The sequence below is a fragment of the Anolis carolinensis genome, chromosome 6 (genome assembly GCF_035594765.1).
Source record: "Anolis carolinensis isolate JA03-04 chromosome 6, rAnoCar3.1.pri, whole genome shotgun sequence".
In the NCBI taxonomy this organism is placed as follows: Eukaryota; Metazoa; Chordata; class Lepidosauria; order Squamata; family Dactyloidae; genus Anolis; species Anolis carolinensis.
Window position 1 is genome coordinate 78,117,699 of NC_085846.1, and position 18,921 is coordinate 78,136,619.

At 36.8% G+C, this 18,921-nt stretch overlaps 1 protein-coding gene and 1 long non-coding RNA gene across 4 annotated transcripts in view; one reads left to right on the forward strand and one right to left on the reverse strand.

Annotated features, from left to right (window-relative positions):
* Window positions 1-18,921, reverse strand: part of kcnh8 (potassium voltage-gated channel subfamily H member 8) — a 186,961-nt gene that overhangs the window by 16,081 nt on the left and 151,959 nt on the right. For 2 of the 3 annotated variants that reach the window (XM_003222163.4, XM_062984574.1), the window contains exons 12-13: window positions 6,292-6,330; window positions 1,174-1,532 (exon numbers count right to left, since the gene is read on the reverse strand). In XM_003222163.4, the coding sequence (XP_003222211.2) occupies window positions 1,174-1,532; window positions 6,292-6,330 (398 nt within the window). The remainder of the gene's footprint in view (window positions 1-1,173; window positions 1,533-6,291; window positions 6,331-18,921) is intronic. The other variant, XM_062984575.1, reaches the window with a different exon arrangement.
* The window catches only part of LOC134300014 (uncharacterized), a 37,100-nt gene continuing 18,465 nt past the window's right edge, over window positions 287-18,921 (forward strand). The window contains exons 1-3 of the long non-coding RNA XR_010007278.1: window positions 287-382; window positions 3,014-3,082; window positions 7,316-7,384. This is a non-coding gene — a long non-coding RNA (uncharacterized LOC134300014). The remainder of the gene's footprint in view (window positions 383-3,013; window positions 3,083-7,315; window positions 7,385-18,921) is intronic.

An 18,921-nucleotide genomic window follows, 5' to 3' on the forward strand; every position in this document is an offset into this window, starting at 1 on the left:
CATCACAATGGAATAATGATGATAAAATCTACACATAAATTTCACTATATTTCTTCCAGGCTTTGACAACATTAATCATGGCTATCAAATTGCCCCAATATGGCATTAATCATGGCTATTAAATTTGCCCCAATTTGGATGTAATCCTCTGCTATGCTACTTTTAACTGCTTTTAAAATACCTTCTCTCCTCCTCTCACTTTTCCCCTTTACTTTAACTGCTGTAGACTCAATTTGAACTGCAAACATTCTTTGCTCTCACCTCAACAGATATAGGGCAAAGTTTGCATTTTTCAGGCAAAAGCAAAGTTCTGCAGCCGGACCTACATTGGTTGGTCCTCCTCATTCTCAACTTCTGCTATCTTCCCACACTCTGATATTTGGTGAGATGTGTTCCTATTTTCTCTTGTAAATTATTAGAAGGTATGGTATTACTGGTAGTTAGTGTTGTGTAAACTAGTTCCCCTTTTTACTTTGCTATCATTCCATTTGTCCACTAATACCTAGGGAAATGTTCTAACCTGAGATACAATATAAAATAATTCATTTCTGTATACTTTACAAGGAGGATTGACATTCCAGATGGATTGGTTTCTAAGCATTCTAAGCACTGTGTGTCCATTTGGACTGCCATCTGGTCTATGGCTAGGCTGGACTTGTTACCACTCAAAGCAATGTTGTGATTATCAAACCTTGAATGAATAAGCCAAAATATGATACATTTCAGTCACCTAACAAAATTGCTTTTCTTTAGGGAAAAGGAAAAAAAACTAAACAATCCAGGAAAAATTACTTCCTTTTTATCCAAACTCGGAACTACTGTTAATAGTTTTGATCCAGGATAAAAAACAGCTAAAAAACCTTGACTCTGTATTCTATCTTGTTGATCATTAACCACAGATTCAACCATGAGTAGAACATTATGATTAACCTTTTTGGCAGAAGCATTTTCACTGAGGTCTTAGCTTTGTTTTGTGAATACAGAACTGTTTTTGAAATATCATATTTATTTCTCTATAAAAATAGCAATGTGGGGTAGATGTATAACTAAAGTGGTTTTAGCTATCATAAAACTGTATATGTATGACCTTGAGGCAAGAATATCATTAAAAGCAGTATCAAAGAAGAGATGGCATAATATCAAACATGTGCACACCAGACTGAAGATATTTACCTTGGGCTGAGATCTGGAGGGCCAACACTGTTTAGTGATGAAAGGTGTAACTTCAGGTTCTTCTCTCTTCTTTTGGAGTAATAATGCAGTTCTGTTTCATGCTTGGTTCTAGAGGAGTTTGTGCTGCAAACTCGGATAGGAGAGTGGAAGGGCACAGTTCCTGAGGCCAACTGTTTCAAGTTTATCCCAAGATAGCTTTTATTGCTTCCTGACTTTTTCTGTTGGGTGGAGGTTGTGCTTCTTGTGTGGACTGGAGAAAGAGTAGCTGCCTCCTCTTCTGTCACCTCTTCTTCTTCTTCCTCATCCTCCACAATGGATGGAAGTCTCTTGTTTATGCTCCCATTTCCTTTGGAGTCTGCCTAGAATAGAGGATAATTAGCATTAAAACAAATGGAAAGTAGAAGGCATATATTTTGTCATGTATATAATCAATGGTCTACAAGTGTTCCAGTTGCAGGGTTTTTACAGTTCCTGAAATTATTTAAATATAATCTTGATTCTCCTATGCACCTGTAATACAGCTGTCTCTAGAAAAATGTAGTAAGTGGAATGCAAATGCTTTTTCCCATCCAGAGATGTTCCTTAGCTTTAGGTGATAAAGAATTAAATGCTTTTTCATTGATTTGCATAGTCAATGACAACGCTAGGGGGTTCTAGAGGTGAGGACTGCACCAAGTGACATCAGCAGACAATACGACACCAAAATGACTGTCTACATTTTTTGAGCAGTGTTTCAGCAGTAACGTATAATTTTATACAAAAAAGTTAGATACAAACATTTTTGTAAGCCCACTTACATGTACTGTATCAATACGCCTACAAGCTTAAAGGTCTATGCTAGTTTATTTTTTGAATCATCTGAACTGCTCTAGGCAGAACTGTCATTATTGTAATGATACTTTGAAATTATGCAGTTTCATTTGCCTTCCCTACAAGCATACACTATTGTTTTTATCACTGCTTGGGATTTTTATAGTCATAGATTTATCTCAATTTCTGATATTTTAGATCCCTTCCACATAGCTGAATAACATCCCACATTTTCTGCTTTGACCTGGAATATATGGCAGTGTGGACCCGGATTATCCAGTTCAAAGGAGATATTGTGGGATTATCTGCCTTGATATTCTGGGTTATATGACTGTGTGGAAGGGCCCCTAGTGACAATATTGTGGTATGGGAGGAGGTCCATGAGGGTGACACCAACCCTAATGACATCCTTGTGCACTCTCTAATTTGACTTACATATTTCAAATATATGTATCTTGTGAATCTAGGTTCCAGGCTTTGGAATGCTTTGGCAAAGCTCTCAGTGATTCCCTCACTTACAAGTCTTAGTTGTGCACTCATCAATGTTCACGGCTACACGTTTCTTACATTGTCATCTGGAGCTATGCTTACACAACCTTCCAAGACTGACACCTCTTGTCCTTGTTTTTCCTCACTATCCACTTGCTTAAAAGAGGTATGCGATTGTAAACAGGAAGTAATAGGGGAAGAAAAGGAGCAGCAGAGCCAAAGGAGTGGGACCAATACAGCTGATTGGGTCTCAGAAGCTTCACAACAATACTGCCCTATTTTCCAAATTTGTTCATCAAAGTATGTTTTAGTTTTGAAAACTCAGTAAAACAAATTAATACTGATAAGTGACAACATAAAACCAACATCCGGAAACAAGGCCAACTTCTTCCCTCTTTTAGCCCAAGATTTTAAAAAAATAAGCCTTACATAGTTTCCTTTATTAAAGGGGGAAACAATATAGAAAAATCTTTGAGGAAGGCTGTAACACAAGTGGGGTATAAACAACAGAAAAAGAAAACATTCCCGTTTAATATTCCAGACATCTTCACATCCTGTCTTGAGAAAGGGAAAAGAGATTTCAGATGAATCTTAGGAAGAACTTCTGACGGTAAGAGCTGTTTGATAATGAAATATGTTGCCTTGGAGTATGGTGATGTCTCTTTCTTGGAGATTTTCAAATAGAGGCTGGATTGCCATCTGTGGATTGCTTTGATGGGATATTCTTGATTGGCAGAATGAGGTTGGACTGGATGGCCCTTGGGTCTATTTCAACTGTGATTCTATATGTCTGGAAGCGTGGACCAAAAGCCCCAATAAGATTGTCAATTGCTCATTGGATAAAATACAATTTTTTGGTTTATCTATTGCAGGGGTCCTCAAACTTTTAAAGCAGAGGGCCGGTCCACAATCCTTCAGACTGTTGAGGGGCCAAATGATCATTTAAAGAAAAAAAAATGAACAAATTCCTATGCACACTGCATATGTCTTATTTGTAGTGCAAAAAAAAACAACAACAACAACAACAACAAAAGAAAAATACAATATTTAAAAATAAAAACCAACTCAAACCTATCAGGATTTCAATGGGACGTGTGGACCTGCTTCTGGCCAACAAGATAGTCAAGTTAATTAGGATTATTGTTGTTGTGTGCCTTCAAGTCATTTCAGATTTTGGGCGAGCCTAAGTCAAAAATTTATTTATTTATTATTTATTTATTTACTACATTTATATCCTGTCCTTCTCACCCCGAAGGGGACTCAGAGCGGCTTACAATTTATATCTATATATTATATATTACGGTATATTATTAGCATAGAACAATATTAGCATTATATATTACTATATTGAATTATACCACTATATTGTAATAATATTAGTAATATTACATGTAATATATAATATACAATTAATATTATTATATGGTATTATTATTAGTATTACACTGTATTACATTATAATATTTATATCAATATTATAGGTATATACAATATTATATTATTAAAACTGATATACAAATATTATATTATAAAACTGAGGGCAGGGGCCAGGTAAATGACCTTGGAGGGCCGCATCCGGCCCCCAGGCCTTAGTTTGGGGACCCCTGATCTATTGTCTTGAAAAGGCTGACAACAAATAAGCAGGATATAACTTTTAGAAAATGGTCTGAAACTGACTTAAAAATAAAGACCTGGTATCTTATCCTGAGACTGAACAACCCATTTATTCTTATGTAGCTGCCAGTATTAATTATTAAAGTTAAAATTTGAAATGGGTCAAGTAGTAATAGGAAAGACTAACTGTGAAGATGCGCAGAATGAGATTTCTTGACAACTGAGTAAGCATATTTTGTCTCTAGATTAAAGACTTGGGGTTCATTTCCATGATCATATCCTGTGAGTTGATTGTCTTTATAACATTCCTCCATGTCCAGTAGGTATTGTAGGGTAAACTGATTTAATCCAATTTAGCTTCACATTAAAGAAAGGTCAAGGGATGTGCTGGAGTTTACCTCCACTGTAGGCAGCAGGATTAGATCTGATTTGGACTAGTTCTACATAAGGTACTGTTGTCACCCCCCTTTTCCTATGTTCATTAGTGTAGGGAAAAGAGGCTAGATTGTGCCCTCATGCCCGCTATCACTACCCCCAAACAGTCACAGAGCTCCATATGAGATTCTGGCAGATGCACTGTGCTGACATCAGGAGAGGTGCCCACACATCCAGGAATGAGGAGGAAGCTAACTGAACCTGGATTAACAACCCAATATAGATGAGATCTAAAAAGTTAATGCTACTGGACAGAATAAAGCACCAGAAGATTGGAGGAAGGGCATGTTTTGCAGTGGGTAGATGAGGAAGCGCCATCGACCACCGCTGCCAATGCTTCTCCCTGCTATAGCCTAAATGCAAATTGAAGATTCGCTTTTCCCACTTCTTATGTCACTGGATGGCCACAGAGGAATGCACTATCCAAATTAAGGAATTTATCACACAGGACAGGCAAATCACAATTACTGCAGGACAAAATAATAAGAGAAATCTACACACATGCTAAACTGTAAAAACACAGGTAACACCATATGGGGTGAAAGGCTGTGAAATCACAGAGATGGCCTTTGAAGAACAGGCAGCCTTCATCTGTGTTTAGTAGTGAATGCATGGGAATTGCTGTAGGATCAAAATTGAAACTAGACAGATTCTAGTTTGTTTGGAGTTGAGATATCAGACAATGGTCCATCTTGCCTTGGTATCAGCTAATCAGATAGTCCTAAACCAACCTCTATGAAAACCTGGTTGTTCTCTAGGACATATACATGACATTGCTCCTTTTCCACTGCTCTTTCTGTGAGAAAAAGTGTAGAAAACATTTCTTTTGCACAGGTAATCCATTCATAACTCCCTTTGTAAAAGAAATGCCTTTCAGTGGTTTCCCACTGGAAGAGTGGTGAGGAAGGAGTGAAATCATGTGATACGCCCGAGCCAAATATGCTGTTAACCTGCAGTAATTGCAATTTGCTTGCCTTGTGTGATAAACTTCTATGCATACCTGGGTATCTTAGCTAGATTTTATCTGGGAATTCAACTGCTTAAGCTGCTTATGTACATAAGTCATTACAGAATTATTTGCTCTTGCTGTGTACAAAGGGAAAGTATACTCTCTTCTCCATGAGTATGGGCCAATGCACAAAAAAGATATACTCTATTTACATTATATTGGACTTAGTTATTTTTGTAAAAAAAAAAAAAAGACCCCCAACACAATATGGTCTGGTAAATTTCTATATTCTTGTCATCTCAATATTAAGAGGAGTTTACTTTTCCTGCTGCATTTCATTCTCTGTAGTATAGAATTATTAAGATTATGAAATGTATCTGTTCTTAATATAGCAAAGGAGAAGCTTGTTTTTTTTTTTTTAGAAATCCTGGAAAGAGCTCATATTTTAAATATGGCAAGCAAATATAATTAAAATGATCTCTAGGGGAGATTCAATAACACACAGAAATCAGAATCAACATGCAAACAACATAAAACGTTTGACAATAGACAAATTAAGATTTGATCTTAACATTTTAATATCTCAAGATGTGTCAAAACATATTGGTAACTGAACATGCAGAGGTAGCAATGGAACATGCAAATACACAAATTTATCCATGCCAATTCAGCTGTACCCCTTTTAAAAATACATTCCAGTTCCTGCTGGAACTCATAAGAGGCATTTCTGCTTCAAAGGGGAATTGGATTTGGCCACTGGGTGAGGGAGGATGTTTATAGCACAAAACTAAGCTCATCATATTAAAATCAGACAACCATACCTGACAGATTGCAGACTTGTTTGATAATCTTGTGATTACCTGAAAGAACAACAAATAGAGGAAGTAGCAAATTCCAGAATCTGCAAATAGTGGCTTCTAGTAGCAAGTTTAAATGATGGGAACATGTAAAAAGGGAAATCTCATATCAAATGTTTTTCATGTCTTTCACAAAATCAACTGACAAAAGATTACAATAGAAAGTGCATTGCCAAAAATTATGTCACAAATTGGACTTCTGCATTTGTCTGTGATATCAAAGTCCTCAGTTTTTATACTAGTTAATTTTAATAAGAAGATGCACTGGGATACTACTCCAAGAAAATACGATAACGTTTTAATAATGGAATAATAATCTTCATACTCTGTGTATCTGATCCTTGTGGGACACCTTGCCTAGTTTTTAAAAGACTTTGGCATAACATGTATAGTTGTGTCCATTCATTCCTCTGTTTTCTTACTTTGTTTTCCATTAGTGAGTCACATTGCACATTATTTGGATCCACTAACATGAAAAATATACATAGTTAATTTTATATGTTGTCTTGTTTGCATCTTAATAAAAATAAATGTGTTTAGTAGTGAAAGTATGGGTATTGCTGTAGGATCAAAATTGAAACTAGACAGATTCTAGTTTGTTTGGAGTTGAGATATCAGACAATGGTCCATCTTGGCTTGACATCAGTTGGTCAAATGGTCCTAAACCAACATCTGTAAAAACCTAGTTAACTAGATAAGAGCAACACTAATTGATACCTAGAATTATACTTTGGGGACATGAATTTTTAAAATGTTCTCACTGTTTTTTTACTTGATATATGTTTTTTAGTTATGTCTTGCTTGCTCTACAATAGTTTTGTGAGATTTCCAAGGAAAACTATCTGAAGTTGTGGATGCTTTCCCAAACAGCATACTGAAGTTCTATGTTCTCACCATTCATTGCTACTTCCTCTTAAATGCATTGGCTCATACCAGGAGGCGCTGTCATAGGAGAATGCTCCTCATTTGGTATCTTTGTTTTCTCCAGGAATTCTTCATCATGCACCTTCCATTTAACTGGCATTCAAGCCACTATTCCACACATACTTAAAATAAGGTACTTTTGTGTAGATGTATATAGTACTGCAGTTTTCAAGTTACACCAGCGGCAATGTCTATTGTGGCTATAATTATTTTTAAAAGTGTATTTCAATGTTTTTGACTTTGATTGACAGTAGTGCACATTTTATTTCTGTTTCTCTTGCAATTCTAGCTATGTTTGTCTACTGGGAAGTAAGTCCCACAGAACTCATTTATCTGAACCCTCAAGAAAGCACACATATACAGGATGCAGGCGTTTCTCTGTTTCTATGTAAGAAGTGCCATTCTATTGAAACAACACCCACCAAACTGCCTCAGAATGTAAATTAATAGTAATCTCCGATACTTTATATTAACAGCTTCTAAATATTAATATTTCTCTGAAAATGTCTAAATGAAGCTTATTTAATACAAGTAAAGCATTGGGATAAAGTTTGAAAATGAACATCTTCAAAATAATATCCTGCATTAGTGTGACTTTCTGTGAAGGTGACATTTGTATGTGTTTTCTTCAGTTTCTTCTTTTGCCCCTGCAGATGCTCCTTTGTCTCCAAACAGACAGTAGTCACACAGACACAAAACAAGGACATAACAGACTCAGTAAACAGTAGGAGATTTAAAGAGTGAGGAATTCACATAACCATGGTTACGCCTTTTTGCCTCTGCCGCTGAGTATATTTAGTATCAGAAAAATTAATTATGAGAGAACCCAAGGAGCTGCCCTCATTTCTAATCTCCTCAAGACCTTTTCAAGTATGATGGCCATGGTAAGATGCCATACTTTCTCCTAAGAAATAAAGTCAATTTAAGTAAAAGGTTGGCTAAAAAAGAAATCCAAAGTCAAACAAGTTTAATTTTAAATTCAAGCTTGGATTGTTTAGTCATGGCAGACTAGAAAAAGAAAGGTATGAAACAAATATCCCTAAAGGAAAGATATGAGATAAACATTTAAAAACTAAAATCAACTAACTCTCACTCTTTCTAATCAGTAATGTTTGTCATATAACTAAAATGTGCAACAACTCACCAGTGTAGAAAATTAACTCTTGATTGTAAAACTAAGAACTTACATTTACATATCAAATGTTTCATTCTAGTGGTGGATATATTGATGTCTCCCCTCCCTGTATGAGTCAAACGATCCTCTGCTAATTCTTTTTTTCCCTTGGTGAAATGGCAATATGAGATAGATGAGGCAGAAGATGTGATTTAACTTAGTGATTTAGTGCTAATATGAAGGCTTAAAAAAAAGAGTGGAATGCAAGATGTATAGATTCCAGAGTTTCAGCTTGTCCTCTTAGAAATAAAAGTATGGAGAAGTTTTTTTGAAAAAAATAAAAAAAATAAAACAGACTTTTGAAATAAAAAGAGCTGAACATACCACTGTAAACTGGTGGAATGTCCAAAGCCAAGGCAATTAGATGTGGCCCACTAACATTGCAGACTACAACTAATATTGCAGACCATGTCATCAAATGAAACAAAAAAAAAAAAACCAAGTTTTTGGAACTGGGGTTTTAAAAAAGGTTACCTGGAAAATGTATCAGCATTTGTAAAGGGCAACCACATGAAATGACAAGAGGTAGCACTAAATATTGCAGAAAGGTATGGCACAAATAACTCAAAATGAACCTGTTCTGAATGTGCTCTCAGGTTCAACATTGCTCTAAAAATTACCCTAGGAATACCAACAAAATCATTGCACCCTTTCTTGTCAAAGATGAACTATGTCTTAAACAGTCTTTATTTCCCCTCCTTATTTAAAAAACTCATATATATATATGAGGTTCAAAGACTTAAGGGAAGTAAAGTAGGAAGGCTCTGGAATTTGCCAGGAATATCCTGCAGTTTTGGGGTAATCTAAACAGTGGGATCAATTCTAGTTCAAACTGATCCACTGTCCAAATGGGACAGCACAGAAAAGAGGCTTTGTCCAGGCTCCTGGTCATTGCTGACACCCTGTTCTGATATCACCACTCTCCCCCTTCAGTTCACATGGGCTCCTTGGCTGATGTAAGAGTGAGGTGCCCCAAATGGCCAGGAGTTCAGATGAGGCTCCATGCCCAAGTACAATGGTGGAATGTGAGCTGGCAATTCAGTAGGGCTAGTCTGGCATTGGCCTGGTTGACAGTGGTTCACACACTATCACAGCAGGTTTGACTGGGTGCATCTGGCCTGGAGTTAGTGGCTCTTATGCACAGCACATTTGCCATTGGCAAAGTTATCTAAGAGTTTCCATGGCCGAGTGGGATTTCAACCTTGGTCTCCCCAGAGTCCTGGCCGAACATTTAGATCACTGCACCTAATGGGCTCCATTCCCCTCACTTCTCAACAACCTATCCTAACTTACTGTTCTTCCCTTCAGTCATGCCACATGACCTATTTCAAAGCTTAATCAAATAACTTGAGGCATTCGTCTGCTAAAAATGTTGATATTTTGGATGGACACTTTTGGTTTTATATGGCTTTAAATTACAATTTGTATTTATGGTTATATTTCTTTGTTATATTGAGCATAGATTATATTGATTTTATTTCCTTCTTAAACTGAATGGTTTGTATGCTTTTTTCTAAGTCCCTTGGGACTTGTTTGATGTAGAGGAGTGATTAATTGAATGAATGACTAAATGAATGAATGGACAAGAGGAACTTTCCCCCCTCAACATATAATACAACTTGCATATCCATGAACTATTTAAGCTTGGCAGAGACAATCCCAATTCTCTGCCATTTCACTTTTTCAACTGCTTTTATCATGCCCTAGTTTTTTTCTTGTCCTGAATTTACTTCCATTGCTGCAAACTGAATTTAAAATGAAAATTAATTTACACACAAGCCAGAAAGAGAAGAGGTGACAGAGCTGGCCCTAGGTATTTTTCAAGTGTAGGCGAACAGAATTTTGGCACCCCCAAAAAACCAATCACTGAAAAATAAAAGCGTTGGATAAGCAAAAATGTTGGATAAGGAGGGATTAAGGAAAAGCCTATTAAACATCAAATTACATTAAGATTTTACAAATTAAGCACCAAAACGTGATGTTTTACAACAAATCAACAGAAAAAGCAGTCTCAACAGTGCCCCCGTATGTTTTGCGCCCCAAGCGACCGCTTAATTTGCCTCATTGTTGGACCGGCTCTGAGAGGGGACATAATCTTTCCCTTCCTAATAGGCTCAGGGTAAAAGAAAACACGTTACTACAGCCTCTCATAGCTTGTATGTTCTTCCTCATTAATAGCTTTCACCCTCCTAATCACATTCTAATATTACTTGGTCACAAGTGTCCCAATACTTATGTGTGAGATGTTGGAAGATATGAACTATCAGTTTATGGGATACTAAGCAAAAGTGCATTAAGAATTGTGAGAGCTAGGACATACACTTTCCATTCCATTCATCAGTTAGTAAACTGGATAAAGGTGCACTGCATGTCAATGGGGAATGCCTGAGTGTTCAGCTGCTTTAAGATTTATCTGGGATATTAACACTATGGCATTAAGTAGCTGCCCTTATTCTGCATCTACAGCATTCTGATCTTGCTTTGTGTGTGTGTCACGCACGTAGGCTACAAAATAATAGTTTGAGGATATGAAAACTGCTCATTTCCAGAGGAGCCAGAATTGCTGTCCACCTTCTAGTTATTGATTGGTTGCAAGGTACAGCCAAGTTACAAGGGCACAGATAGAGCTTTACATTTTGCCAGTGGTACAATAAGACCTTTCGTTCTCAGTTTTCCAATCTTTTGTAATGAATGGATGAAGGGCTGTAGTTACAAGAGTGGAAGGATATGAGAGCACTGTCTTCAAATAAGAATAACTTTGGCTATTTCTTTTCTTCATGTGCCTAAATTGTATTTCTAAATACTCATCTGAAGTTTTAATGTTAGAAATGTAGATAGTGAAAGAAAATTTCATTCACCCCTAGTGGGGTGCCTATTTCATTATTGTGTCTGGCTTTTATTAATGCTGATGTTTATTGTTGTATTTTTTATCTTGCGACTTGTCATGAGATAATTTTTATACTCTAAAATATCTGATACAAGATGGAATGCCATTATTATATATCTAAAATGAATTCTTTGTTTTTTTCTGAGCATGTCTAGCTTCCATATGCTTCAAAAAGTAAAAACACAAACTAAGCCTTTAGAACAGGATTTGCACTCAAATTGAAATGCTAATATGCTTAGTATTAAGAAGTACAAAATTCTATTTGAGAATGTTGGTAATATGAATGTAGATCAAATGCCATATGCTTTGTTCCCAGGGATTTTTTCTGTGTGGTAATGGAAATACATGAGCATATAACAAGGGATTACTGTATCACCTAAAAGCTTAGTGACTCATACATGTTCATCTCTTTCTGCTTTACTTCGAGCAGAAGCTTTTTTCTGAATGAAATATGTAAATCCCTAAATTGCATCCCTCTGAGACAAGTGCCATCTGAAGGACCTCTTTGGTCAGTTATAATTGTTAATGTATCTAAATTCAGTAATTGAATCTAATACTCCCAAGACAATTGTTTTTCTGAATTTTAATTTTTCACTTCATCACCTTGCTCTCTCTGCACTGCTGTAGTTTATGTTCTCTTCTGCTGCCCTTTTATGTATCTCTGGAGAGCTACATGGCTGCTGTAAGCTTATGCCTTACTCCAGCACTCTTTTATTATTTGCAGGAAAAGCATAGGTTGTCTTTTGAATTAGTAGACTTAATATTACTGTTACAGTATCAGAAAAGTCAAGTCCCATAAAGCAATTATTGTGAAGATATAGAAGAATCACCACAAGGTTTAATGGAGTCTAGCTTTCCACCCTTAACTTTTAGTGGTGCATCTCATCACAGAGGCCATCTTCAAGAATCATGGTGGAATGGTGATGTGCTTCCTTCATTCTCATCTACCATAAAGAGCCTTAGTGGAAAATTAATTTGATGTCTGTGCTCATGAGAACTCCTTTCAAAAATTCTGGCCTGGAGAGGGTAGGAAAGAAGATTTCTATCATTGCCATGCGTCTTCGAGTGTACCATAGTCACCCTATCATAGAGTTTTCTTGGTGAGATTTATATAGGGAATGTTTGCCTTTGCCTTAGTCTGAGGATGAAAGTGTGTAAATTGTCCATGGTTATCCAATAGGCTTCCACAGTTAAGAAGGAATATGATCCCTAATAGCCGACCATTGAAACAACTACACCATGGATTAAACACCATATTGCCTGTACCACATCTGCTGTCCAATTAGGAGTCTTAAGGAAAAGCTTTGAATTAAAACAATCTATAAACTCCGTCTAGTTTGCTTTAAGAAAGATGTTTTTACAGACAGTTTAATTAATATTAAAGGCAAAACGGCAGATATGGATTTAAAATAAACATACTATGAAAAGAAGTATTGCAGTACTCAGTAACTTGACATTAATGAGTCAATAATATTGAAATATAAAGTTTGTTCAGAAGTCTGCTGTATACTTGAAAAATGATTCAACCATAGCTCTTGTATATATTTCATAACTTGCACCCTCTTTGGTTAACCACAAAGAGGTATGGGATTTTTTTTAGGAAGGAAGGGAGCAAGTGAATAAGTCAGCAAGAATAGAAGGAATGAAGGAAAGCAGCTGTGGTGTAAGTAGCAGTTTAATGCAGAGAAAGTGCATCTCTGAAAGACATTTTCAGTGCTAATGGTATATTTTTCCTATTCACCCACTTGGGTCCATATTATAGGAGGAAAAACTGAAAGGAAAATAAGCCATTCTCAGCATCCAAAATGCAAACCTATCTTGTGCAGAACACTATGAGTTGTTTTTCTCTCTTTAAAACTGAAAAACCCTTGAATAGGGATTCTTTTTTTTAACCTCTTGAGCATTAATTCCTTAATACTGCTAGGTAAGCGACTGACTACTCGATAATTGCCTTCCAGTCCTCTAGCTCAATCTTACAATTCTATTTGTGCATAGAATTGTAATTTGTCATTTAGAGTCTGTTCTTTTAAGGATATGGTGAATCCCACTGCATCTCTGCTTATAGAAATAAAATTGTACCTAGATTACAAAACAAATGACTTTTGATTTCAGGGTTGTTGTATGTCTTTCGGGCTGTGTGGCCATGTTCCAGAAGCATTCTCTCCTGACGTTTCGCCCACATCTATGGCAGGCATCCTCAGAGGTTGTGAGGTATGGATAAACTAAGTAAGGAAAGGAAAGAATATATATCTGTGTCCAAGGTGTGGCAAGAGTCCTTTGTCACTGGGAGCCAGCATTAATGTTTCAGTTAATCACCCTAATTAGCATTGGAGATGTTTTGTCCCTTGCCTGGGGGCATCCTTTGTTCAGTCAAGCCTTCATTGTGTTGGTTCCCATCTACTGTTTTGATTTTGGAGTTTTGTAATACTGGTAGCCAGATTTTGTTCATTTTCATGGTTTCCTTTCCTTACTTAGTTTATCCATACCTCACAACCTCTGAGGATGCCTGCCATAGATGTGGGCGAAACGTCAGGAGAGAATGCTTCTGGAACATGGCCACACAGCCCGAAAGACATACAACAACCCTGTGATCCCGGCCATGAAAGCCTTCGACAACGACTTTTGATTTCTTATACGTCCTTTTGGCTCAGGGCTTTATACTCTATTTGTACCACATTTTAAAAACATAGATAAGAAGCTCTGCAAGGCTATGAATTTTCCTTCCCAACTTGTAACCTTCTAGTTAAGCATTATACATGGATGCCTCATGTCATAATGCTAGATCATGAGGTGCACAAGGAGGGAACAAGTTCAGAACAGTTCAGAGGCTAAAATTAATAGGTGCATTTTGTTGCTGTTTCGGTCTTCAGTTGCCAGCTTTTGAATTCCACTTTGTAGGCTACAGTAGTGGTTTGACATGCATCTGTTAGGGGGTGGTGAAGTTTAGTGAAATGCTTCAAAAACCTTCAGCAGGTGATTTGCACAGGTGAAACGAGTATTTAAAATCTCAAGAAGCCGGTTAGCTGTGCTCTCTTTTCCCCTCAAGCCAACTGGTGAACCCAGTTATGATAAAATTTATTACAATTAAATATTTGTTGTGTTTTTTGCATTCTCAGTAATATGGAGAGCAAAATCAAAACCCAGATGAAATATACAATTGTTCAAAAAGTAAATTTGTGACATATGTGGCCAAGCAACATCAAAGTATGGAAAACATGGGAAAGATTATTAGTGATGGAGAACACATAAGTTAGAAGAGGCTGCTGCAGTTTGTTTTTGATTGAGAGGCTGCTGCAGTTTGTTTTTGATTGGGAAATACATGATTCTACTCCTCCTATATAATTTGTACAAAACATTTCTGCTCTTTGAATTCAGTTCATAGTAATGGACATACACTGAAGGCAAAAGGGAAAGTGGAGGAGGAGAAAGAGAGTGAAAGGGGACATTTTAAAAGCAGCTGGAAATGTAGGATGTCAGAGAATTAATCAGATTTGCCTCTCCCTAACTGGGACTGTTGGAAGTTGTGTGTATAAATAACTGAGGAGCAATTTGTATAGCTACTATAGCAGGGAAAGTGTTTGAAAGGTTTTGGAGACCTCAGCCTTTTCCTTGGCCAAGTGAGAAAAAAGAGGAAAGGTAACTTTTGTGAGTATTTCTGCCAGGGTACACTGGTCCCAGAACAGTGGTTCTCAACCTGGGGTTCCCCATTGTTTTTGGCCTACAACTTCCAGAAATCCCAGCCAGTTTACCAGCTGTTAGGATTTCTGGGAGCTGAAGGCCAAAAACATCTGGGGACCCCAGGTTGAGAGCTGCTGTTCTAGAATTACAGTTGTGAAACTAGGACACACATTCTCTGTTCTTTCCCACCTTAGCAGCAAAGGCTTCTATGTTTAAATTGCCCAAAAGCACACAAAAGCTGAGAAAAGGAAGTGGGAATAAAGAATAGGTATGTAGGATAAAAATAATTGTCTAATGCTTTTCAATTGTTCCAGTTCATTTGCATGTATTGGGCAGAAGTCATCAAGCAAGTCATCTAAAAATATAAGGAGGGGGGCTGGAATTCCTGTAGAGAGCATCACCCTAAAAACTTTTGGAAAAAGTCATTGAAAACATATTAAACCAGTGCTAACATAGCTTTCATTCAGCCACAGAACATCTAGCCATAGCTTGTAATTATAGGGCTATACTGTTATGAGCCTGGATTTTCACTACAGATGGTATTTGTTGATAGTGAATGCATTTTATTTGGAGCCAATAGGATCACATGCTATATCATTTTGCATCATCAATATCATTCTGATGCAGCTCAGATTTCTGACACACATTTACACTCTTCATGTACAGAAATACTGATATTCCACTTAAATGGTTTGTTAGTACATGAAGTTGTGTAATAAATAAAAGTGCATTTTTAGTTCTATGTAAACAAAGTCTTCATTCTAACTGAACATGGTGTCTGCTAAGATAGATAGCTGTTTCTTCAAGCAAGCCATCTTTTTCCGAACAATCTGACAGATATTGATAGCACAGAACTGAACTGAAGGCAGAGGAGACATCCTTTCCTCTGAGATTTTCATCTTCCTTTGGGACTTCATTAAAGTTTGTAGAATGATACAGCAGACCTGTGAGTCATTCAGGTTGCAATGATGCTTGGTGGTAGGAGATGAATTAAATCTCACTGTAGCAACGGGGGAAAGGTGTTATGGTTCGGTTTTTGGGAGAACAGAGTAGTAATCTCACTGTGTCATCTAACAAATTAGTTCATGCTTATGATATCATGTCCCAGAGCAAAACAGGAGAGAGCCCATTGGGGCCCCTGAGTCTGCTAGCAGAATTAGCAAGTTTCACAATAGGAAAATTCAACAGTGAGCTCTTGGGAAACTAGCTTGAAAACTTGCTATAGGCTTAAAAATATAACCAGTTCTGCTTTTCCATAATTTATTACAGATATACTGTGTCATTTCCCCAACTCTTTCCAACTAGTTCTCAGAGTTCTAACTAGTCCTCTATCACAGGGTAAGCCTTGGCAAAATGCCCAACTGTAATAAAATTCCAGGTGTAGATCTTGAATGGAACTAGGATGTGTAACATTCAAACAATTATAAACCAACAATGTCATTGCTAATTCAATTTGCCACTCTGCCAGCAATCCATGTCAAGAATGAAAGCTGAGTGAAATGAGGTTTCCTAAGCAATCACACAGCTGCATTCTGAACAATTTGCAATGGACAGAGAATATCTAATGAAAGACCCCTCACAGAGAAAATTGCAAAACAAAACAAAAAATTTTTTGTATAAGCCTACAGTATTGATACATGAGACTATTGAGAAAAGAAGGCAGATCTGCATGTCTGTGTATCCAGTTTTTAAAAGGAGAACTTTTCTATTTGCAGCCTTAAACTATCCAAATAATCCACAGGGAAAACAGCACAATAATGGTGCTACACTCTGAGAACACACATCACTGGTTTCTGATAACACTGCCAACCACCTGGGCATTGTTGTTTCAATCTGCATTATCAGGCTTCCTTGAAGCAGTCATCTCATCTTGCCATTTTTCTGACTCTCCTCCGAAAGGTACAAGTTTAATGCCTGTATTTTCCACCCACCAGGAACCTCAAATGTATTTCATCCTAAAAGCTTAGAACTAGACTTTATTCCCATCTAAAGTAGGACAGTCTATGTTATAATTTACAGTAATCATTTTCAAACTTGGCATTCATATGTTGTGGATTTGGGAGAAAATGCTATTAAATTACGTGGGTCTTGCTTCTCAGTAGACATGTAAGGGATTGCATTACTAGGAGAACAATAATGCAAGGTCATAGAAATTAGATGTCTACATGGAATGGCAAAAAAGGCAAAACAAGAAAAGGAGAAACGGGAAATGAAGAGGAAAACAAAGTGATTGTTTCAATTCGCTCAAATTCTATTTTTTTATATATATGACAATGTTAGATTAACTATGTCTGATTATTGTTCAGCCTGGTACATGAAAGAGAGGAAGAATAAGAAATGCATGAGCAATTCTTAGGGCAGAAAAGGCACCATAATAAGATTATGAATATTATACAGATCCAGTGAAAATTCTGTTTAATCCTAGATATTGTATGTATCCAGTGAAAAATGATTAGATGACCAGTTCTTTTGTGAGCATTATAATGAAAACCCAAGCAACCTGGTAAACTATAGGGAATGTAATTAAATGTTAGTTATCAGTAATGGTGAATGTCAGGTAATATTAGATTCCGCAAGTCATTTTCATTCACTGTAGTCAGTTCTGCATGAAATCAAAGAAATAATATGTTTCTCACACATACAAATGTCTTCAAATATAACTAATGGATTTAGGCCTCTCTACACAGTTGTATAAAATACAGATTATCTGCTTTGAACTGCATCATCTGGCAATGCATACTCAGATAATCTAGTTCAAAGCAGATAATGTTGATAGTCTGGAGTATATGGCAGTGTAGAAGGTCCCTCAATCAAGTGATCCAGGAGTGTGTAGGAACAAGGGAGTAAGACCATGGGCCCTCCCACACAGCCCTGTATCCCAGAATATCAAGGCAGAAAATCCCACAAGATCTGCTTTGAACTGGGTTATCTTAGTCCACACTCAGATAATGCGGGATTTTCTGCCTTGATATTCTGGGATATAGGGCTGTGTGGAAGGGCTCCTAGTAGGGATTATTCCATGATTTAAATTCAATGGAAGATTACTCCTAGGAAGCATATAATATTGCTTGTATCCCACTAGTAATTGGAAATTTGACCAACCTACTTTAAGCATGAAATGAAACTGGCCTTTTGACTTCTGACACAATCAAGATGTAAATGATTTATCAGAAAGAAAACTAGATTTCTTTGTGCATCCGCCCACATCCTCTATCATCATGTTGATATACATGGTTCCATTTATTTATCACTATGGGGTTAATTTGAACTTTGCTCCCAAATAGGCAAACTTCAAGGCTATTTCTTTTCTTAATTGAACTAGGTTTTAAATTACATGTGTAGTTGGGAAACTTTAGTGAATGCTAGAGAAATGATGTAATGAGTTGGTATCTTAGAACTAGACCAAAGTATCAGATTAATTATACTAATGCATTTATTCTTCCTTCTATCTACCTGGAGTATTTGAAGAGTACATAATGGAAGATTACATAAGAAATAAGATGGAGGAAAAGTGTTCAAAGCATCTGTTTGTGATTTTGCTGGGAGATTTATTGATCTATCTAATCTGCTACCATGATTTCTAATGGAGAAGTTAGTTCATATGTCTGGAACAATATCCAACAAACATATTCTGTGCAATTGGTTGACATTATCTATTTCCATAGATCTGCATGTGGCATAACTTTTCAAATCAGGATATTTCAAGTACATGCATATGTTTTTGGCATATATGTACCATGGAAACGTGTTGCGAATTTAAATGGTGACTTTAGTAGCTTCCTGTTAACTCTGACACACCTTAATTTACTTTACTGAAACTCTCTCCCCAGGGAGATTAGATTAGCTCCCACTCTGTCCACTTTTCGTAAAGACTTGAACTTGGATGTTCCAATGTGCCTTTGAATAATGGTATAGCTCTTGATCAGGTCTG